The sequence below is a fragment of the Athene noctua genome, chromosome 15 (genome assembly GCF_965140245.1).
Source record: "Athene noctua chromosome 15, bAthNoc1.hap1.1, whole genome shotgun sequence".
Taxonomy (NCBI): Eukaryota; Metazoa; Chordata; class Aves; order Strigiformes; family Strigidae; genus Athene; species Athene noctua.
In genome coordinates, this window is record NC_134051.1 from 6606022 (window position 1) to 6629852 (window position 23831).

Sequence of the window (23831 nt, forward strand, 5' to 3'; positions counted from 1 at the left end):
CGGGCGGACCGGCGAGGGCAGGCCGCCCTCCTGAAGCAACTTCCGGTGGCGTCACGCAGGAGCTATCTGTCATTGGTCGCCCTGGCAGAAATCCCGCCTCTCCCCCGGCGGCGCCTCAGGCGCATGCGCACTCTCGCGACACTTCCGGCGGTGGCCATGGTGACGGCGGTAGCCAGGTAAGGCCCCGCGGCCTCCTCTTCCTCTCAGCCCCTTCCCGCCGACGGCCGCCCGGGGGTCTGCCCTCCCCCGGGGACGTGCCGAGGGGCCTGCGGGTCCTCCGGGAGGTCGAGGTCTGGCAAATGGGGGAGAGGTTGGGTGAACGTGTCCCTGATCTGTGTGTGGGGAAACCCTGGGCTCCCCAGGACAGAGTTCATCGCCGTTACAGCTGTTAAGTGTACACTTACATATAAATCAGGGCGGGGCGAGGCATTAAGCCAACTCTCGTTTTCTCACTCTGTTTTAGGCGATTTTTGATTTAGTAAATGTCTACAAAATACTTTCTCTGGCACAGCGTTTTAATTTTCTAATCGTGCCACTTTGATTTACCTTTGTTTGTGTCCCAAACACACCAATAAGATTTTCAAGTGGGAGGGTTGGAAATGAAGTTTGTAACTGAATAAAAGTGTCAGGAAGATTTATGAGAAAATTATTTCTCAAGTCCAGCCGGTTTTTGAGTGCTAGAAGCCTATTTTCCACACCTGCCCCATATCATGGGTGAAACGGTTGTTCTGGATAAGTTACGTAAATACACAAGCAGGTTGCTGTGGGAATGACTACTGAAAGACAACTGATGGTTTCCCTAGGCACTGCTTCAAGTAACACTTGTGAGATGGTAGCTTGTTCAAATCGCATTAGAAAAAGTTAATTAAGAATACTACAGCTTGATGCCCCTCAGCAAACCTCAAACATTTATTCATTATTGCCAGCTGCTTACAATGAGACCTACCAGCTACCAGTGGGTAGCGCTTCTGTGGCACTCCAGTTGTCATCATTTCTTTTGAGAATTCCAGTTGGGCTATTGTAATCCTTCTCCTGAACCCCACCTCTGTCTTCTGTTTGAAATGGTTGTATTGTAGTGAGGAGCTCTGTCTAGTTCCAGTGTTCCTTCTTAGGAGTTTTACTGGCTTCTGATGACCTTAGTGTATTTTTGACATTATTTTCTGCTTATAAAGTTGGAATAAAAGCTGATTATATAAGTGCACTGGCATTTCAGTAATTCAATTGTTTGAATTAATGTAATCACTGTTTTTTCTCATTGGGTTTTGAATGAGTTTTTTGAAGTTTAACTTACCATTTATGGGGATCTCGTGCATCAAATAAATTGTCAGCATCCCACTGGCTTATATTAAATCACTGATTTAACAGGGAATGCTAGATGACTTTTTTTTTCTGACTCAGATGTCTGAGTTTGATTTCAGTTTCTTTCTAATGGGTCAGTAGAACTGTTTAGCTGATACAAAATGAAAGCAATACTCACTTTTCTCCCTGTCAAACATGGCTTATAAGGGATTTAGTGACTTTGGTCTGCTGGAAAGAATGCTTATTTCCCCAGTAAATACTGGGTGTTGATGCAGAGTGTGATGAGAAACTCATCCGTCTGTTCAATTGTGCTCAAAGTTCTCAAGAATCCTAAGAGAAGAAATTAAAAGTCTGTTTTCTTTTAATTAGCATGATACCTATTTTAGAGCATGCACTATAACATCAGCATATGTCCCAAAACTAATTACAGTAACAGAGAATTGCAACTGATTAACAAGTTGCCTTTTTTTTTTTTCCATCTAGAGCATGGAAACAGTAGCATTGGTCTTTATGGATGCTGTGGATTCAATACTAGAAATTATTTGTTTAGTACTAGAAATAATCAGAGGGTCATCATAAATTGTGTATCATTTTGAATTCACATCTGTCTTTTCAATCTCTGCGTTAAATTGCCCCCCCCATTTCAAAGGTCAGGGCCCGTATTCCTGAGGTTTGTTTTTAGAGGCAGTTCTTGGCCGTGCTAGCATTGGACAGAGCACATTTGCTTGGACTGCTGCCAGTTCCAAATTTAAGTCAGGTCTGTCCTGCTGAAAGACCAGAGGGAGACACCATCTCACAGAGTCACTGGCAAGTGAGTTCTTTTCAAAGGTAGGATATTGTGCTTTCTTCAGACTAAATGCTAATGAAGCTTAGAGCTCCTGTGTTTCTGGATGAGGGCTTCCTTAGAAAAAAAATATTTTTTTCCTTCCTTTTATCCCCCCACCTTTTAAATGACACCTTTTGATTTCTGAAAATAGCCTCCCAGTTGCTGCCATTTGTCATATAAAGGATAATGTGATTCTAGGTGGCTGAAGCTAAAGGAAAATAGGTGTTGTTTAGGGAAACTATCTTGGGTTTAGTTTCTTTTAGGACTTGATCTCATCTTTGCCTTTAGTGCACTCTTGACCTTATTAACTAAGATCCTTGTTCCTTCAGAAATCATTGTCCTGGATTTTACAGGATAACATCCAGATTTTGTTTTAAGGGAAAGGTTTTTTTATAACTGGGTAGATGTAATTTATTTTATGACAAGCCTTTCGAAAAGTTTCCAGTCACCTGTATTTGCTCACATTATTGGTGTTCTTATTTCTGCTCTCTAATAACTTGCATGTTCCAATCCTGCCTTTTGGGATGAAGAACTGAGAATTACAGGACTTTATCTGAATCAATTATTAGCAGTGATTTCTCCCCTGCCAATAACCTGGTGTCATAAACATTATCTGTTAAGAATTAATGGGTTTTTTTGGAATGAATACCAAATTTTTGAACAAAGGTGATTAGTGGCGTCTCAGACCTTTGAGTGAGGGGTCTGAGGATATCCAGTTCATCTCAAATTTGGTGTGAAAACCCATGTGTTCCCCACCCTCCCCCATGTTTTTAATGTGACACAGCGTTATCTGCCCTGGGATCTCTTTAGGTACTTCCAAGTGTGATCTCTCTTAAGTTGGAGTTTATGCTTTTTATCTTATTCTCCCAGCCTTTGTCTTTCGACTTCTCATTTTTGTTGACGTGAATCATGCCTTTTATATCTAGGATCTATCTCATTCTCCTTTGGACTGCACCAGTTTTTTCCTCTGGCTTTTGAAGCAAATAATCCTAATACTGAAGAGAATATGACTTCCCCTTCGGTTTGCAACAGTTCTTTCATTTGGTCTTTCCACAAAATAACCCTGAAAACTGAACAGAATGTAACTGCCACCCTGTTGTGTCAGTAGCCTGGCACCAGGCTCTGTAAGATCAATGCTGTTGCATGTACTGCAGTGTGGCTCTATGGCTTGAGATGATTTCCATGTTCTCCTCTTCCACTGATATTTATTTTATCAATCATTTTTTAAAGCATGTTCAATATGACAAGCTAAAATAAGGACTCGTAGGTTTGTGATATAAGCTACTTATGAAATCAAAGAAGATCTTGTTGCTGTCAGTCTGAAGTGCAAGAGGAACTCTGTCTTTCCAAAATGATTTGGTTCAGCTAGGTTGTCCTCCTCAAGTCTGACTGAACTGATTTTCTTTGTTCTGGGGCTCTTCTGAAGGGGCCATTTGAGGACCTTCCTTGGAAGAAGGTACTGCAACTGTATGCCCTGATAAAAAAGGATGTACATCTCTGACCAGATAGTCCTCTCTCTTGCTCGCCTCCTTCATTCAGTTTTTCTCTTCCCCTCCCCATATATCAGAGGTGGTTACCTGTTGATTCAAATCCTAACCTGGAAGCTGCAAAAGTGGCTTGTTGCAGCCTTAGGGCAGAGATACATGAGGCTGCCTCCCATCTCCCAGTGTGGTTTAGTTAGAAAAGGTGAAGAGCTCTCAGAAGAGCCCCCTCTTCCCAGTTACCTTTTCATTTGCTTTACACATTCATCTGAATTTTAGTGAAATCAGAAGCAAAGCTGGTCAGGGCCAGATTTTTAAAATGCCTCAGCTTCAAGACAGGTTTATAAAGGAAGTGCTGCTTCACCTGTCAGCTCCCACTTTGGAAATAACAAAAAGTCCTAAATGGGAGCTGAAGATTTTTGGTTCCAAAATGTCCTGTATGCCACACTGCTCAATGTCAGCGCAGCACCTGTTGTCCCTGCCCACATCTCATCTTCTGAATCTCAAGAGACCTTTGAGAGTAAAAAAAAAAAAAAACAGGGACAATATAAAGAGGGCAGCTGCTTTAAATGACTAGCTGAACATGAACCAGTAAGGAGAACCTCCTGCTTATCCAGCCTAAAGGCCAGTGGCCTTGTGTCTAAACAGCTCTTTCCCAGGAATTATTTTAGGAATGACATACACTCTTATGTTAAACCAACTCGATCAGGCCTCTGCTGTAAATCAGTACAAAATGTACCCTCTGTGTGCACTCAGCACAGAGAGGTGGAAGAATAAGATGCTGCTCTGAGCAGCTGGGTGCTGTGCTCACACATCTCTTCACAATGGAGTGACTTTAATCCTCCTTCTGGGTTTCTGATTTCTGATCAGTTCTGATCACTTTGGGCATAGTCCCTGTGCCCAGGGGAGCTGGGGGCCTAGACATCCAGCTGCATTAGGCACACTGAAGTACTCTGTAGATACATGAGTTAGCTCAGGAAGGGGAAGCTCCACAGTACCTTGAGAAAAGCAGTGTACTAACTCGATGACTTTATTTTTAGACCTCGTCAAGCTTACTTAGAACTAGCTCAGCTATCTTTATGTGTTATTTTGTTGTGTTCTAGCTATTCCTCCAGAAATGCCTGTTTTATACAGTTCACTACTGGTTCAACAAGCTAGGCCATTCACCAACCAGCTACTTGAGGAATTCTGCCCAAGCCCCTGATGGAAATTGCAAATGCCTGACATTTTCCACATTAGCTCTGTTCCGTGGCACATCATCCCTTTAGCTCCACAGAAGCTCAGACTACTTCACGACACTGAATTCTGGCTTAGCATTATTAGTTACCTCTTGTTTTCTGCTACTCGTGCTGTCTTTTTGTTTGAAGTAGTCTGAGTTGTGCGCCCAGACCACTCCAACATCTTCCTGGTTCAGGCCTATCTTGCAGGTCAAACTGCAAGAGTTCAAACTCTGTCTGCCCAACAGGGAACCCATTTGGTTTTGACCTTATGTGTGACCCAAAAATTGTACAGATTCCACGAAGGAGTTGTAAATGTCATAAGAGCTTGGGGGTATATACAGTGGGAAAATTAATGATCTTTTTTACAGCAGAAGTATCACTTAATCTTTGGCCATGTAGTAAGCTGTAACATAAACTACTCCCTTGAAGGCAATGGCTTAGCAAAGAGATTAGGGCTGTGCATTGGTATCAGAATCCAATTCCAGGATGAGCTGTGTCTCACAGATTCCTTTAGCTTGGGTTTCATTAACAGGTTTAATTTAAGTATATTGGAACACGGGGTCATGCTGTTAAACTGCACAATTAACATTGGCATAAAAGTAAACAACATGAATGTAGGCTTTAGCCTACTAGATTGGACATGCTGTTCATTTAAATCAAGTAACTTGTCTCTACTTATGGGTGGTGAAAGACACTGGAGATGAAAGCACAGATTTTAGTGCATTAAGCAGATAATGTGCTCAGAGAGAAAATTTACTCTGAGCCTCCAGAAGATAGACTACTTATATCCATCTGGGATAATACACAGTAACTGGTCTCTGGCATGCAGAAACTGTGGTACGGGCTGTTCTACAGAAATCTAAGAGGTTTTATTACAATCAGAACACAGAGACATATCCCAGCCCTGAGAAGTTTTCACTCAAAATACACTTTGTACAAGAGAGTGAATGTAGAGCAAAATTGGGAACAGGTCTCTGAACCCAAGTTTTTTACATGACAGCTGACATCCAACACCAAGTGTCCTGCTGGGATGTTCAGATTAGTATTTAAATGTTTAAAATTGGGTACTGATGTGAACTTCTGAAAGCCTAAATGAAGGGATGAGGAAATCTGCTGAAGATAGCTCTGTATGGGATTTGTTTTACTGGTGGTCAAAGCAGGGTGAAGAAAAAGAACCTCCCTAGTTTTCAAGCCTCTGCTAATGTTCTTGATGGTGAAATGGTCTGTTTCCTTTCATCTTGTGGCTCTAGGAAGACGGTTCAGAAAGGAAAACTCATGGATCTCACAAGCACAGTCATCATCCCGCTGCTTTTTGGCAGCTTGGGGATCTTCGCCCTTTTCCGGCTACTGCAGTGGATGCGGATGCGGGCTTACCTCCAGGAAGCCGTGGTCGTGATCACGGGGGCTACCTCTGGCCTGGGAAAAGGTCGGTACCGAAAGAAGGGCACCAAAGGCAGGACAGGCAGAGGTTTGTGGAAGGGGCACCTGGTGGAATAAAGCAGAAATGAGCGGGAAGTTCCTACTACTATGAATTTTGAGAGGCACAGCTTGCACAGCCATATCAGTTACAACTGCAGCCAGTGCAAATTTTGATGCGAGAAAGTCTCAAAATTTGTTAAGGAAGATTTTAGGCATCCTGTCTAAATTGGAGCTCATCAAAGCAAGGAACAAGTTATGCTGTTCTTGTGCTGTCAGGGGTCTTTTCTCTAAATCCTGAAAAAGCCAGAGAGTCAAGTTGTTTCTCTAAAACTTCCTAGAATTGGTGTTTTGCAATGTTTTGCAATTGGTGTTTAGCCTAGCACCAGGCATGGTGTGGATCTGCTGTTTGTCTCTCAAATGTCTACTTTTCTCTCTCCCTTGGTTCCTCCAAAGAATGTGCAAAAGCCTTCCACGCAGCTGGCTCCAAGCTGGTGCTCTGTGGCAGAGACAGCGAGAAGCTCAAAGACCTGGTGCAGCAGCTTTCTACCATGACCAACCACCGAAAGAATGTAAGTGCGGGAGGAGGAGAAGCTTGTTGTCTGGTTAGGATTTTTGTTCATGTTATTACAGAAGTTACAGAATTGCTTGTGGGTTGTTCGGTTGAGCAATAGGAAAAATGCAACTCTGTGGTTAGGGATAGATATTGCTATATAGGAGTACATTGAGCTGACATGTTGTATCTTGTAAAAACCCTATAAAAATAAGCCCTCTGAAGGACTCCTTGCCTTCTAATGGAAGTGAAAGCATGCGAGTGCAGAGTGCCCAGACCCCTCACCCAGTCATACACTAAACCTAGAGAAGTGACTTTCCTTTATTGGCTTTTATTTTTGATGTCCAGTTCTGCTGACAGTGGCTAAGAAAGGTATTGCTGGCTTCTGTAGAAGACACATGGGTTAAGTTTTTGACTTTTTCAGATGCATTTTCTTTAATAAGACAATAGGAAACTTTAGTGCTTGAGGAGGATCTCACTTTCCACTTTCCTAGACTCTAGTATAGGAACAGGCTACAGGAGCACAACGTGCTTCTGTCACGTATTCCTGCCAAATGGAACTGCTGCACTGTAATGGCACGAGGTTTGGATGGCCCTGCTTCTGTGCTTCCAGAGCTGGGAAATCCCATCGTGAGTGTGAAAATACAGTGCATTCAGCACAGCCTGAACTGGTCTTTCACTAGCTTTTGTTTATTCACAGACACACAAACCTCACACTGTGGTATTTGACCTTTCGGACACTAAAACTGTCCTAAATGCTGCTGAAGAGATCCTGAGGTACTTGGGTCACGTGGACATATTGATCAACAATGCAGGCATCAGTTTCCGAGGCACAATTGTGGACACAGGACTGGATGTGGATAAGAAAGTGATGGAAACAAATTATTTTGGTCCTATAGCCCTCACCAAAGGTACTCATGATCCAGATTACAGGGGTGTGCGGATTTGTCTGATACCTTCTGCAGGCCAACACAACTAAGCACAGCTTAACTTCTGTTTGTAATTGTATTTGGTACAGTGTAAGAGGGGAGGAAGGGTTTGTTTTATGGTCAAGCCTAAAAGAGATGCTTGGGCATGACTGTGTGGGAAGTACCCGATGACAGATACCATCTTGTTTAAAACGCCTCCTGACTCTAGCCCAGCAGGAACTGATGAAGAGAGATATGGTTAGCCTGTCTGCACTGATAAAACACTAGAGAACACAGTAGGGGTTCTAGGTGAAGCAGTAGCTTTCCTAGGAAGCCTCTTTGGTTATGCAGAAAGTCTGGCCTAAAGGGTGTCAGCTGCAGGAAATGGAAAGATGTACTAGTGGCAGAAAAGAGCAAGTCCTGCTCACCAGGTCTGTGGGAGTCTCCTCAAAGGTGAACGTCCCAGCCAGACTGCAGCTTCAGTTAGAGGCATCCGAAACACTATCCCTTGACCAACCCCTGCACTGAACAAGGGTCTTGTAATTCACTCAGGCATCTTTGAATGCTCTGACAGCATTGATTCTTGACAGCAGTAATGGCAGGACTGTTATTCTGAATGGGTCTTTTCTGTCTTTTGCCAGCACTTCTCCCCTCCATGATCAAGAGGAGACAAGGCCACATTGTGGCCATCAGCAGCATCCAAGGCAAAATAAGCATTCCTTTCAGATCCGCATGTAAGTACCTCCACAGAAGATGGGGAAGACATATTTGGGGCACCAGACTGAATGAATACTTGGCTACCGCTTCCACATTTAGCTCTCTGTAGAGCTGGCTGCATGCAGGGAAGGCAGAGCTGTGCATCATTCTCGGTGCGGTCACAAATCATTGACAGCTGTTGAGGAAGGCACTCAACTCACAAATAAAAAAGTCTTAGCCCTGTCCTAAAGTTGTCAAGGAATGGGAAAGGCAAATATGTTTTCAGTGTTTTGAAAACAGCTTGATATTCCTGTCTCAACATTTGAGAGTCCCTATAAATTTTCTGATTAATTCCATAATATTATTGCATTTTATCTGTGCTGTTTGCGTGGTTAATCTCCCATTAACAAAGTAGGAACTTTTTGTTTTAATAACTTATGAAGTTCCATAGTACAGCCAATGCCAAAGTGAAAGCCTAAACAGTTATCTTGATCCAGCAAACTCTTCATGATAAGTCAGTTTTGACAAGAAATAATATTGGTGAGATTACTGGAAAGAGCCTTATAAAAGATGGAGGAACTAACAGAAGAGTGTTCAGCATACAAGCATCTGTTAATCACTGAAAATAAACATAAAAATGGAAAAGTACAGTGGTGCAGGCAGAAGAGTGGTAGGGCATAAAGCTGAGTGAAGGAGAGCCTGGAACATCAGGGCCATCTGATCTTGCAGATGATGTTGGTACGACTGCACCAAGCAGCATGTTCTGAAGAGCTTCATAACAGCAACCAGAGCTGCATGGGCCTGGCAGCATGGAGCTCGGCTCTTGCCTCGCTCCTCAGGCAGGGACACAGCCTGTGCTGAGCTCCGTGTGCCAGGGTCCCCCCTGCAGCCATGCTGAGGTCACAGCAGTCACGGTCACAGTGACCAAGTATCCCTGGAAAGGGAGTGAGCAGGAGAACTCACTCAGCCATTTAACAGGGAGAAGTCCTGCCCTAGGCCACACTTCTCCCTCCATCTGCTTGTGTGAGCAGGTTTTGAGTTGTGTGCAGCCATGCTCTGAAGCCGCCCGGCACGTCCGCGCCGCTCAGCGCACACAGGGCAGCAGGGTGCTCGGCAGGGCTGTCAGCACTGCCCTCCCGCGCTGGCATCGTGCTGCCCCAGCCCCTCTCGGCAAATGCTTCCCGAGCCAGGCTGCGCGGCTCCTTTCTCGTGAGTGGGAGGCAGCTTGGGTTCATCCATAGTGCTTTGGCATGGCTGTGATACTAAGCTCAGGATCCTAGCCAGCTTCCAACTTGAGTATTTACATTTTGCCTTCCTAAATTGCCTCTTACTCCCACTACCTGTTGCTGCCATTCACTAAAATAAAAACCAAAGCCAACCTAGAAGTTGGAGAACAGCTGCTGGGTTCTTCCAGAGAAGTAGCTTCATTGCAATGAAAAACCCATACAGAGGAGTGAATCTTCAGCCCTGCTCCTTTTCCTTAGTGCATAGTCCTTTTCCTGTTTTCCAGATGCTGCCTCTAAGCATGCTACCCAGGCCTTCTTTGATTGTCTACGAGCGGAGGTCGAGCAGTACAACATCGATGTGACAGTTATAAGCCCTGGGTACATTCAGACAAACCTCTCTCTCAATGCTATAACAGCAGATGGATCTCGCTATGGAGGTGAGATTTGATTTTGTGCCCTGTATCTAAAGCATTTCCACCTCATAAAATACTCCAGAGTGTGCTTTGCAAGATGTGGCCTTCGGTGGGGTCACAGATTAGCTCTCAAGTATCAAAAGACAATTTTGGATGCAGGGTAGGAATAGCAACTCCCAAAATTTAGCCCTTCTAGACACCCAACTACTGATGTCTAGCCTAACCATGTGTTCCCACGGTGTAAAAACCAAACCCATACCAGCAGCCATGTACAGTTAGAACAGAGCATTCCTAGGAAAGGTGCTGAAGTGTGGGCTTACCTGCTGGCATTCGTGCTGACTCAGCTTTCCTTTGGCAGTGATGGACAAGAACACCGCTGAAGGACAGACAGCTGCAGAGGTTGCTCAGGTGGTTCTCAGTGCTGTGGGACGGAAGAAGAAGGAAGTGCTTGTAGCTGGCCTGACACCCTCCCTGGCTGTCTACCTGCGAAACCTCTTCCCTAGGCTCTTCTTCACCTTAATGGCCACTAGAGCAAAAAAGGAGAGAAAAGCAAAGGACTCGTAGAGCTCAGGTCCTTCGAGCAGTAACTGTAGGTAGAGGCTAACCCCCTGCAGTTTGTTCTGGGACACGAGTGGAGGTGCTCCTGCAGGAAAAACCTTTCTCAAAATACTGCCATTTACTGTTGCGTGGAGACGGCTTCCCCACATGAGGGCAGGCCCACTCACTGGCAAACAGCATCTAAACCTCGCCTGAAGAAGGGTGCTTGGAGAAAGGGGGGGACCTCAAGGGAACACGCTTTGCAGCAGGGGAGGCCCATGTGCTGGAAGACAGCACCTTACCTCACCTCACTCCAGGCATGCTCAGCTCTGCTACAAATAAAACTCACCTGTTTTGCCCACACATAAAGCAGATTTCATTTTCCCCACCCCACGGCCCCTGTGAAATACAGTCCTTGGCTGGGAGCTGTTGTGATCAGCATCTCCTTCCCACTCCTTCCAATCTGATCTAGATCATGTTGCTTGAAGTGGGAAACTTCACAGAGCCTCTGTTTGTCAACATGCCAAATGATCTGGTATGTTAAGCTAAAGTCAAGTCCAGTGCCACTTTTACAGTAACAGATGTAAAATTTAAGTTTTATTTGGCAGTTTGTCTGTCTGAATCATGCCTTACTGATGTACAGGGACATTTAACTCTGTGCTACCTGACACTACAGCATTAACCCCAGCATAAGTTAATGAGGGGAAGCACCGAACAGATAAAAAACACAAAATCACATATAGATATCCAAAGATTAAAAAAAAGCACAGCAAGGTATGCTGCTCGTGTGAATACTGCGCGGCTGGTACCAGCACACCGGGTCCCGGGGCACAGAGTAGATGTGATTCTGTAGATTGCAGCCACACCATTGCCTGGCAAGTAGAGGAGTATCTGTGCATGTAGGGTGGACAGTATAGGAGACAAGACCCTCAGTTCCCATCTGTTTTAAAGCAATCACAGATGCTCATTAGGATCACATCCAGCAGGGGAACAATCACGCCTGCTCATGTATCGCAGGAGCGCCATGGTGCGTTCTTCACCCCTTCTCCTCACGGGAAGGATACCAGCACCACCAGGAAAAAAGGAGTGGCTGCACAGAGATAGTTCAGCAAGGACAGAAATAATCTCTTTTAACTTATAATTTAAATAAAGCCGCCTAGCAGGAACCAAGGTCCAGACCCCTGCCTGCCGTCTCCATGCACTTACCAGCATTTTCCACTCCCTTGTATGTCCTGCCTGTGAGTGCACATCTGATGACAAATAAATTACATTGCTATGAAATCAATCCTTTTGTTCTACTTCAGCTCCTCACAGCAGGTAACATCAGAGGAAGGGAAAGCAGGACGCGTTTGTTTTTCTTTTATTTTGTACCAGTAGTAGCTGCAGGACAACGTAATTCATCCCAGCCCTCTTCACATCACCTGCTTACAGTAGACATAGTGTGAATCTACACAGAGAATTAGTCACACTAAAACTGATACAGGTGTGCAGGCTCAGCAGGACTTTCTCCTTCAAAAAGCCTTTTCTTGACCACTACAGATTTGTAAGTGATCTCAAGAATCCACCCCAGCTGATGACCAGGACATGTTTAACGATCACAGCACTGCAGCTCTTTCAGGACACCTTCTACCACATTCACTGTGGCTGAGGTTGAAGATTCATTCCATAAAGGCCTGGGGTTGAAATTACAACTTGAAGCTTTCAGGTGTATGTATCTTTTTTCCCTGTTAAGATAGGAAACCAAGGCATTACCTTCTCTCCCTCTCCACAAGGGGAGTTTAAGCATTAGCTGTGCTTTGCGTTTTGCAGGTTCATGTCCTCCATTTCTTGGCAAAATACGGTGCTCCTGCCAGTCTTGCCCAGCTGCTCTGTGTTTCAAGTCATGGCTACCCAGGAAGGACCAGGGGGCCACTTTGCCTTTCTGTGTTCCCATCCAGGGTGCTGAGGGGTGTAACATCGGGCCTGAAGGAAAAAAAAAAAAAAAAAATTTATGTGGGGAGTTACTGTAGTGACTGAACTACAGCTCCAAGTCAGGGGCTAGCAAGAGTGTGCACGCTCCACTTTGAAATTCTCTCCCTGCAAGGAGAGGAACGCAGCACGCTCCGTTCTGGAGCGCATCCGTACCAGTCAGGATGGGCAGCAAAGGGAGGCTCACCCCCAGCCCCTGTAACCCACAGCTGCCAGCACTGGGACACAGCAGATTCAGCCACCATCTCTTGCAGTGCCCTGAACCCTCCAGACCCCTCATTCTCTCAGGTCACCTTACACAGTTCCAGCACTGATTTAGTAACAGCCAGAATATCACCAAGCATTTTAGCTAGATTATTACTAATATATCTTGGAGGCCCCCCTGCCCCCCATCTATGTCCTCTCCACCTCAGAATGAAGGCTGTGTTTTTAACAGACCCACCTGTTGTGACAGCTAAGCTGACTTTTCACCTTTCCTCCTGCAGTAAGAGGCCACAGGAAACGCATTCATTTTTAATTCAAGTCTTTGATGCCAGCCGTGTGTTTAAACCCAGGGCTAGTTGTTCTGCCGTAGCGATCACTCAGGCAAGGGAAAGCTTAACACAAAAAGCACCAGGACCACAGAAGTTTGGTCAAGAAAAGGAACTAACAAACAGCCCTGACAGTTATTCTGCAATGATTAAAAAAAAAAAGCAGGAATGTCTTGTGTGGGTAGCACAAGGGTATCTCAGGGCCTTCTGCAGCAATGAAGTATGTCTTAGCTTTGGCAGATCTGCCACTAGTTTAAATTCATCAAGTAAACAGGACTTTAGAAACAAACAGTGTCAGGACTGGAGAGGCAGCCTGGCCAGCAGTCCTGGCCTAACCACAGGAAGATGAAGTAGTTGCATTTCTTCCCCTCATCTCTGCCAAGGCAACTGTACATTGTTGCTATAAATAGAGACATTGGAGCTTCTTTTAACCTTGGAGGGAGAGAGCTCGGCCACTGTACCAGCAAAAGAGGCAAAGGACTGTTGCCACCTAGAAATGTCTCGATGCCACTGGAGTTCCCCTCCAGCCCACGTGCCCACTCAGGTGGTAAGAAATCCTTGCTCAGAGCTCCCGGCAAACCCCATCTGCCCAGCACGCGCAGCACTGGGATGCACGCCCTGCTAACCCAAAAGCTGCATCAACAGAAAAGCACAAGTTGGAACTGTCGCCAGAAAAAAGCCTGCTGCAGTCTGGAGGTGAGGAGGAGTTCTTGGTGCCTGCTGTTGCAATTTGGAAAGATAAAGATAGAACTACTGAATTTGGTTTCTGACCTCATGAGACTCCCTTCCAAGGTCAGTGCTTCAGCTGTGGAGGTCAGGCTGCAGCTACCACAGAAGCAAGCAGTACACCTGTGTGCAGGCAGGTTTTATTACAGGGCTTTGCTCTTGTGTTCAGATCGTAAGGCTTGAAGCTGTGCCAAGCTGGCCTTGTAAATGCAAACCACACCTATTTTCCATCTGGTAGGAGATTATGGAAAGCAAGCCCTCATCTTTTAAAAGTAACTGGCAGATCTTGCAAAACAGTAAATACTTCCCATTCTATGAACAAGATTTTGGCAGTTCTGAGCTAAAAGATGAATTAATGCACAAGACCAAATTCTAGAATTTCAGATAACTCAGTTACAAGACACAATCACGCAGACGCCTCACAGCAGTAGCCGGCAGCTCCTGACATGAGTGTTCTGAGCAAGAGCAGTGGAATTGCGCCATCAGGGAACAGCCGTTGAGCAGCAGCAACAAAATACAAAGGTAAAAAAGACAGCAGGACTCCCATCTCAGCAGCACTCGGCTGCTCATGGCACAACAGCCTTCGGTGGAGGGGCATCCACATCAGAAAACTCGTATGGGAACTGAGCAGAATGTGTTTGTACCTGGAAACTTAAAGAGTGTTCCCTCCATCATGCAGAGGTAATGGCTGGAGGTGACAGAGCAGCGGAGGATTCACACAGCTTTAGCCCCGACCATCAATGCTGAATTACCAAAAAGATATAAACAGTGAGGTAACAAGTAAGCCTCTTCCAAGAAACACAACTAGTCAAGGAAGAGGGAAAGCAACACTCTACAGCTACTCCTTCAACAGATGGTTGCTGCGAAGTAACACGGGTGCTGTGCAACGGACAAAAGGAATACAAGGGCTGCGTGTGAGCCTGCATAAAGAGTTTCACACTGCTGGAGTTCTTATCGCAAAGCCTCCATCCCCTGGAAGCACACTACAAAAGGGACTATGATAACAGTAACAAGAGAGCAAAAGCATTTGAAATTCTCATCCTTTAATGGTCAATGATAACTTCTGGCTGGTTCTGTGTAATACAATTAAACATACTTAAATGTTTCAAAAAAAAAAAAAAAAAGAAGCTCTCACACCCCCTCTTTCTATATCTTTCTTTCACTGACATTCCGCTGCTGGATTGGACTCCCATGGCCTAACATACACCTCTCAAGTCACCACACATCCACATCTTAAGTGTAACAAAGAACTGAAAAACCTTGGTGCACCAGTGATGTGTTATTTTAAAAATAACAGCTCTATTAAACCAACTCCTTCTCAGTCTCCACTGCTTCTCAAAGAGGAAAAACAAAATGTTACTGTGGGAGTCTTAATACACTTGTCTTTGTGGGTTTCTCTCTTCCCTGCTGAAGTCATACAGCATAGAGTTCATAGATCTTCTTTACACAGTACACCAGGGCCGCGAGTGCTATCGTGTTGTGCAGTCTCTTTCTGTGCAGGTCGTCCTTCCTCACCAGCACCACCGGAGTGGAGGAGGTGAGCGTATGCAGGGGCAGGCGGGAAAGTTTATAGGCATCGTACTCTACTTGGTACTTGCAACAGGGATCAAATTGCCAAGAGATACCATAGAGGGTGCAGCAAGCCACGCTCAGCACACCAGCAGGCAGGGAGATGTAGTGAGAATAATCTACTGGAAGTGCCAGAGGGGTGAAGAGACAGGTGGTGCCCGCTAGCACAGCCGTCTTGTGCAGGCAGTTCCCAACAGTGATCCAGCGGGCCGTCTCATCCCCAATGCGAGTGGGCTCTATCACTATGTATTTGTACTGTGCTTCTAGGGCCTGCTCCAGCTCGTACTCAAACTGGTCCTGAGCATTCTCTCCATTGTAGATCTCATGCACGATGTAACAGTCCGTGGAGGACAAGGTGGCCCTGTTAAGAGGAAGCACAGAATTAAAACTACAGAGCTTAAAGACAGACTTTTCACCCACCCAAGCTGTGAGAACAGGAGAGAAAAGTGCCTGAAGTGAGGGCAACCTCTCAAGGTCAGTCACTGCCTCTGTTCAACAACAAGCAGCTTTTTGAACTCAAGATTCATTTCAGATCAGCTAATTAATACCTGCCATACATGAAATCATCCTAAAATAAGGCAATGTCTTTTTCCTTGCCTTCTCCTAACTTGGAGGAGCTAGAACATTTTGAGAAAAAAAACCAGGATCTTGTTAACAATCCCAAACTGGTTCCTCACCCTGGTACTCAAGCAGTTTCTCTAGGGACACTGGAGGTTTCACACCTGTGTGGCCACACCACATCAGGGAACAAACCACACAGGCTTCAGGAGCTTGCACAGAAAATAAAACTGGCAGCTCATTCATCAAGAGGGCAAGCTGCACTGGAAGGTTTTAAGAGACGAAGCATCTTCAGATGAATATTTGCTTTCTCCCCAAAATAACTACCTCCTCACCACTGATGCAGCTCACTGTTTAGTCCTCCATAGTAAACCCAACCTAGTAAATCCACAGTAAATCCAACAAGGATGGCCAAGAAACACTACTGCAAACAAAGATGAAAAAGGTGGCAGAGCACTCCGCAGGCTTTAACAGTGAGGAAAGAGCTGCTGGCTTTACCTTGGAGCATGCTCCCTACTGACAGGGGGTTCACAAGACATTTACATCCCCCATTTGAGGAGCAGCTTTTAGCTACCTGAAGTCACATCAGTTTCCACCTCCTCCCCACCCTCTTCACACACATCACCTTCGCTGCAGCTCCATTAATGTAAGACTGCCAAAAAATAGGATTATGACCATTTACCTGCGCTGAGAAAGGATAAAAAACCCTATCCATTAGAACAAGGCAAAATCCTCCCTTCTAAGGAGAAAAAATAACTGTTTCTGACATACTTGTGCTTAACCAGAGCAAAACTGAGCATGTGGCCTCTCAAGGATAAAAATATCTAGCAGATTCCTTTAGCAGAAAGAGAACAAATTGCACACATATTTGACCTAATCACAGCAGACAAAACCACCTCATCCCAACAGCATTTAAACCCTTCCTACACTGGGAGGCAAGACACTGCTGAGATGGAGAATGAAACTAGCACTTTTTGCTCCATGAGTACAATGGTACTTATATGTGTGCACTGGAAAATAAGGGAGAAAAATACACATTCGCAAGCTGCTGTGTTACCAGACATTACCCTTAATGTGCAGCTCCATTCATGCTGCAAAGGGTATGGTGCAGTGGCCATCTGTAATCAAGAATATTGTTAAATTACAAGCTGTTGCCAGAAGTAGCTGGTTTTGTGAACAGCAGCAAACGTATCAAACAGCAGGACCCGAGATGCACCAGCCTCTTCCACAGCAGAGTAATAGTTTCATTACAAGTCTGGCCAGAATTTATATAAACTACAAGGAAAACTCAACTTACGAGCTAGTTACTGAGTTCTCAGCAGTTCATTTGCCCCTTGGCCTGTTCATGGGTAGAAAGAAAAATTAAAATCCACCTGAATGCTGTGCAGGCCAGGGGCATCTTTAAGGCCACATTCTTGTCAGACATTGTTTGGAAAATTACAATCACCTCTTTCAGCACAGTTGTGGTGGGCTCTGACACTGTAGTGAATTGGCAAGTATCTAAAGAAAAATTTTGAAGGACAGCTCCTATATAAAAATGTTACAGAGCACTACATCTCTAATATAACTAAGTATCAGCTAACATTAAGGAGTTTTAACAGAGCCAGTCAACCAGGTGTTACACTGATACATTAAAGACACAGCTGGTAACAAGTGTAGCTTCTTCCAAATAAAGAATTCCAATTTCATGACAGAAGACATGCAAGACTTAAAGTAACTGTAAAAACACCACCAATGACTATGTGAAACCACTTGCTAAGGCATAATGACTCCAGGGATAAGCTATTGCTGAAAGGCATTTCCAAGCTGGAAGCTGACCCAATGCTAACACAACCCTCCAGATAAAATTAGTATTTCCTACCAAGGAGCATTTTCCGTGTTCCGAAACACCTAGGAACATGCAGCATCAGTCTGCAGATCAGAGAAGCTGATTCACCCAAGAACTCCACAGAGGCTCAGGAACAGCACAATAGCCCAGTCACCGTAGGACCTCCCTGCCATTGCTGGGAAAACAAGGGTGAAGCAAGCCCATTTCTTCTCCACCTGTACCAGAGCCATGGGGAACCGGGCTTCTCACTCTAGAAATTAAGCCAAGTAACTACATTACAGGGGATTTCTCCAGGCTCAGCATCAGGACAGGTGGCACTATCCTATCAGACACATTCTCCTTGCTCTGATCCTGCCTGTTCTTAACTCTGGATATCCCGTTTTTCCTTTCACCGTAACTTACACACACAGAGCTGTACCACAAGCAACAGCTGCCTGTCAGAGAGCAGGAATCCAGCAGACTCTGGCCAGAGGCAGTACTGTCCATCTCTTCTGGAATCTCTTGGCTTGCCAGGCTCTGAGGCTTTATAACAATGAAGTCAAGAAAAGCACAATCCTCCTAAGCCAAAACAAGCAGATCTTAAAATATGTCCTGTTGAAAAACCTCACTGGGAAATAAACTGCACAAAGGCTTAATTCCTGATAGAGTCTGGCCCCTTAACTATGCCGTTTCTCCCAATTAGTCCTCTAATATGGGAATAAATCTCTAACACAGTGCTGAAGCTGCAAATGGCAAAATGGGCAATCCAAAAACAAAAGACAAAGAATAAAAAATTAGCTGCTCAAACAATAGGACACATGAAGAGTCAGCAATGCAAGCCGAAAGCCTCCGGTTCTCGTACAGAGGAAGTGGGATTTATCACGTATTATTTTTGCACAAGAACTGGCTGCCTCTGGAGGATGGAAAGCTGAAAACTTGTTTGTTTTCAGACGATATAGAAAGAGACAGAGATGAGCTACGTCGGCTTGAGAATGTTTTAGATCTTGCTGGCATGCAGAGTAGGCCCAAGGACCTCAATCCACAGAGGCAATCTCTCCTGACGCAGCCTTTCAATTGAACACAGCAGCTGCACATGAACAAACCCCATCAAAGCAACTGGATTTGCTCAAACACTGGAGGCTACAGAGTTTGCCTTTTGGAGCTCATCCCCCACACCCTAGCAATGACAAACAAAACTGCAGAGCTATACAATCAACTCCAAGCTGGCATCCACTGGGTATTAAGTGTGGTGATTTTATATAAATTCCATTTTACTTAAAAGAATAGTAAATAACCAGTGTTAGAGAGGATCCAGTTCCTAAAGCCATAAACCGCTGCCACATGTTGAGAAGCCCAGCATGCTATTTGCTAGACGGACCAGAACCTAAAAGCAGTTGTAAATATTATTCAGTCAAATGATTTTCCAGGACCTGTCTCCCCGACCCCCAAAAAAGGACTCAGTTAAAAAGTCGTACAGCTTTTCTGTAGGAATAGTTCTGAAACTTATAGGCAAATAGTTTATTCTATTGGAGCTTCATGCATTCTATACCTGAGAATATTTACATGTCCCATTCCTGGTGCCAACTGCATGCACAGATGGGGGAATGTGACAGTACTCTCAACTATTCGACATAGCAAGAGGAAAATGATGTGAAATCACTGGTGTAAAATTTAGGTGTTGCTGAAGTTATAAATAAGGAATCAGTTGTTAACAGAGCTACCACCAGCAGGAGGGGCAGAAGTGACTGTTTTAGCTATAAGGCAAGCTTCAAATTACATTTGGATTATCTCCCTAACATGGGAATATCAGAGCACCAGGAGAGGGGTGCTGCAGGGCTGAACAATAGCAACTCCAGCAGTTTCCCAGTTACAGCCCTCAAAGCCACTCCATTTCTCTGTCTCCAGCTTGGAAGCAGTCTCTGAGTGGCCTCCTGAAAATAGCAGCCTGTCTGTTAAATCTAAGTTTCAACTGGGTAGTCTGTATGGATGAACAAATAAATACCCTTCTAAGGAGGGAGGACAATGCCACTCAACATGAAAAGACCTTAAATTTTGTCAGGTGCCAACTGGCAAAGAGAGAAACAAATGAACAGAGTCCTGAAAACAGGGCAGATGACAACATCCTGGAAGAGACCCCAGCATCCTTCCACCAATGTCCACTTGCAGGGGAGAACACCTGAGCCTCACAAGCGTGCTGCCCTCAGCCTAAAGGTGTTCCTTGATCTGCCAGACAGACTTTTGGTGAGGGTTTCAAGTCATCCAGCTATCTCAGTTCTGCAAAACGTTCAGAATCGTAATTAGAAACAATCTCAAGCTGCACAAAGCACAGGTACAGTTCTGTGCAAAAAAAGTTCTTTCAAAACCCCTCCCATAACATGTAGGTCAAGTTTGGTTTTGTTTTTTTGGTTTGTTTTTTCAAAGAAGAATGTTCCTGGACAACAGTATTGCTTGGAGCACCAAACATACATTCAGATGAACTGTAAATGAAGACCAGCCTGATTATTAATTTGGAAAAGAAAAAAAAAAGAAAAAAAAAAAAAGAGAGGCTTGCAGCAGTGTGGTAACACCTGTCACAAGCAGCACACACATAAAATCTAGTTTAGCAGTGCAGAGGGACTTCATGCTGGCTGCACAAGTGAACTTCAGGAAAAGGACATTACAGATGGCCAAAGCAAAGTGTCTGAGGTCATTATTAGCATCTAACCAAGCTTAAGCAAGTCAGTAAAGCCAAGGCATAACAAATTAAACAACTAAACTTCCCTCCCCCTACATAAATCCTCCTTGAAATTTAATTTAATTTCAAGATTAAGGCATGATTAGCTGTGGCCTGGCTTTCATTCTCAGTGGAAATACTCCACCTCAGTCATATTCAACAGTGTCTTTTCCTACTCGGGAAAGCTCCAGGATATCATGTACAGAAAGTACTAACAGATCCGAGCTTAAGCACCCAACGACTTGATTCTCTGCTGAACATCCACATGATCTACCAGTCTCAGCCCATCAGCCACGGCTGCCAGGCCTATGGCTTCTTAAAGGCTGTTCTTAACAGGTTGTGAGGGGATGCATTAAATCAGAGGAAGAACGGGAAAGCTGCAGCAATAAAGCAAGTCTTCCATTCAAAAGGTACCTTAAATGCAAATAGGAAAGAGAACACAAGAACACGGGTAAAAAGCTTCAAGCAGCCTTAGCAAGGGAAGACAACACAAAGAAAAATATCACCCGACTATTACAAAAAACTCCAGCCACCAGAACAAAAAGAGGTGTCAATTTTAAGTCAACTAATGATTAGCCAGACTAATGGAAACAGGTCAATCATTGCTGTAAGCAAACAGAGTACCAGAAATCTGAGCAGTGCAGGTAGGGAAAGGAGAGATCTCTTTAAGGGCGCAGAAAAACCAGTACAAGCAGTGGTGATGACATTAAAGCTGTTCTTTCTAGAGTTTGTTAGAACATCTCCCAGGGGAACAAATGGCATTCTGTCTTGTGTTCTGGCGGTCATCATGCTGAATTTTATACAAAAACACCAAGTACAATTCACTGTCTGTTCTGTATAAAAAAGTTGTTTTGGTCTACAGATTAACAATTCTCTTTAGACAGTCTCCATTAAAGAGTCTATCCATAATGAAGAAAAACAAATATTTAGTTGGTTCTCCTCAATGGTTTGGGTTATTTTTTTTTAACCTTATTATTTCACCACCAGAGCGCCAGCTGGAGTTCACAGCCAACATCCTTTGAAATTCATTTCCTTACATTTAATCGAGGAAACCACTTTTTGACCAATTACAGACTTCTCTGTATCTATAAAGTCATTTATGAAGGGATACAGTCTCCACATAAGAGTTGCTGGACTTTTTTTTTTTTAAATGAAAGCTGGTCTAGTCTATTAGCAAACAGTATTTTATTCAATACTGAGTCTCCTCACACCACCTCTCAACACAGAGATGCCTTTTAGACTAGCTGGCTGACAACTATAAAAACTCCTTCAAGCAGCTCATTTATGAGGAAAACTGGATTAGCAAATTCAGTTCAAAGGAATGTGTCTTTGGACAAGAATCCTACCCAGTGTAAGAAAACTGTACTCACTGTATAAAAAGCGTCTATGTCATCATTTGATGACATCAGGTCTGCCAGCACTGCCGTTTACACAACTTGCATTGCCGGCAGCCAAACAAGATCAGTAGGTGTGATTTAGAATTACACACTGATGGGGAGGCCGAGGTCCAGTCACGTGTATCTTCAGCTCTGGAATTGCAAGGAAGAAGCTGAACCTAGCTGACATCACCCAACACCTATTAGAAGTATGATCTTTTGTCATGTTCATATGGGATGACACCTGGGAGAACCACCATCTTTCAATAGGGATTGTGAAATGCTGGTCAATGGTGTATCTGTTCTGTTCTGTCACTTCTGTGCTTTCTTATACTTAGTTATATACTTCTCATTGGCAAAGGAAAAAATCATACACGCAGCAGGTTTGTGAAGTAACTCGTGTTTATGAATAAGTATTTTTGATCGTTAGATTAATCATAGTTTAAAAAAAATCACCACATACTACAATTATTGTATAGTTCACAGATTACATTACAAGGTAAAAACTCACTTTTAAGTTTGCATCAGTTTCCACCCTGGCAGAATATTTTCATTGAAAATTAAGTGCTCTTTCCCATTTTTTTTTCCTTCACTTCTGGGAGGACAGGTCTAGTGCATGAGAACTCCACACCTCATGTGCTCAACACTGGGGCAGATGCCAGCACTGGGGGCAGACAGCTTTACCACTCTGCCACTGAGCTCTGTGGTATTCTTAGTTGTTTATATAAACTGCACTGATGCAGTAATTCCATCGGCTCTTCCAGTTCAATTACTTTTAAATTCCCTGAACACAGACAGCATTCCTGCAACTCACATTAGCACCAGGGCTACTTGTGGCTGGTTCTCCTTGGCTGTGTAGATTCAACACCATCAAAAATTCAACACCATCAAAAATAATATTGTTGAACTGCATCAAGGGAACAAAATGAAGCAAAAGGCACAGAAAAAACTAAGAGAGATATTAAGAGTCTTTAAGTATGGCAGCAGGACAAAAGAAAACTCCTCACAATAAAAATGGAGCCGCTTTCAGCAGCTGCTGGTTACATCAGTCAGCCCCGGGGCAAAACAGGGAAAATGCCAACGTAAGGAAATACAGGATTTAACCAGACATTTGAAGCAGGTAAAGAACTGTGCATACAGATTTTGAAGTCGCTCAACAAGATTTTCCTCTGTCTCTTTTTCCTGTTTTAAAGTTACGATTCCCAAACTTCTACAGCTATTCTGTGGATACCTCCAGCACGTCCTAGCTGCTCCTCCGTCCTAACAGAGGCAAAGAGAGCGCGTTACAGAGCTCTCTGCGAGCACCGAGACGGCAACCCCTCGCCCGCCCGCCCCGGCCCCGCGGATCGGGGGAGCGCAGCGGCTCCGCGCTGACTCCCGGAGCGGCCGGGGCCGCCGCGGCCGCCCGCAGAAGGAGGTCACCCTGGAGGACTCGCCGCTGCCCTTACCACCTTTATAAATAGCCGTGGAAGGAGCCTCCCCAGGGCTGGCCCTCCTCCACCCCAACCCCGGGCGCCGCATCCCCGCGGCGGGAAGGGCTGCGGCCGCCGCCACCGCCACCCTGCGGGCCGCGCTGACCTTCCCCGGCCCCAGCTCGCCGCACGGCCCCCTCCCCGCGCCCGCCCACAGCGGGAGACCGCCAGTCCCGGCGAGCCCCTCCGCCCCAGCCCCACCTCAGCGGGGCCGCGTCCCCTCACCCGCCCTGCCTGGCCACGCTCCCCTCAGCGGGGCCCCCGCCCTTGCCCTGGGGTCGCGGGGGGCCCTGGGCGGCTGCAGCCCACTTCCTCTCGCTCCCTTGCCCGTCCGAGGCGCCCCGGTAGCCCTACACCCCCCACCCAAGCCGCAACTCACCTCTCCCGGCCGCCACCGCTGTTGGTGCTACCGGGGCCAGCGCGCCTCCTTCCCCACGCCGCCATCTTGGAGACTCTCGACTCGCAAATGTCTCCGCCAGCGCACCCCGGGCCCGCCGCGGTGCCTGACGGGAAATGTAGTGCGCGATGGCCGCCGGC

The 23831-nt window shown here is 45.2% G+C and overlaps 2 protein-coding genes across 7 annotated transcripts; one reads left to right on the forward strand and one right to left on the reverse strand.

The window, feature by feature from the left end:
* Window positions 1–123: 123 nt before the first annotated feature.
* DHRS7B (dehydrogenase/reductase 7B) lies at window positions 124–11842 on the forward strand. Of its 6 annotated transcripts, none has more exons than XM_074918838.1 (7): window positions 124–176; window positions 6077–6252; window positions 6699–6814; window positions 7496–7706; window positions 8345–8437; window positions 9910–10062; window positions 10397–11815. In XM_074918838.1, exons 1-7 carry the CDS (start codon window positions 124–126, stop codon window positions 10600–10602), a joined length of 1008 nt encoding a protein of 335 aa, XP_074774939.1. In that variant the 3' UTR covers window positions 10603–11815. The 6 variants fall into 6 exon arrangements, with proteins under 6 accessions (XP_074774939.1, XP_074774938.1, XP_074774937.1 ...); XM_074918837.1 differs by lacking the exon at window positions 124–176 and adding an exon at window positions 2098–2127 and having other exon boundaries at window positions 10397–11816; XM_074918836.1 differs by lacking the exon at window positions 124–176 and having other exon boundaries at window positions 6058–6252; window positions 10397–11816.
* A 558-nt stretch (window positions 11843–12400) lies between these two features.
* TMEM11 (transmembrane protein 11) lies at window positions 12401–23751 on the reverse strand. The gene is made up of 3 exons (XM_074918843.1): window positions 23674–23751; window positions 12986–15729; window positions 12401–12537 (listed from the first exon to the last, which is right to left on the reverse strand). Exons 1-2 carry the CDS (start codon window positions 23736–23738, stop codon window positions 15213–15215), a joined length of 582 nt encoding a protein of 193 aa, XP_074774944.1. The 5' UTR covers window positions 23739–23751; the 3' UTR covers window positions 12401–12537; window positions 12986–15212.
* Between the last annotated feature and the right edge of the window lie 80 nt (window positions 23752–23831).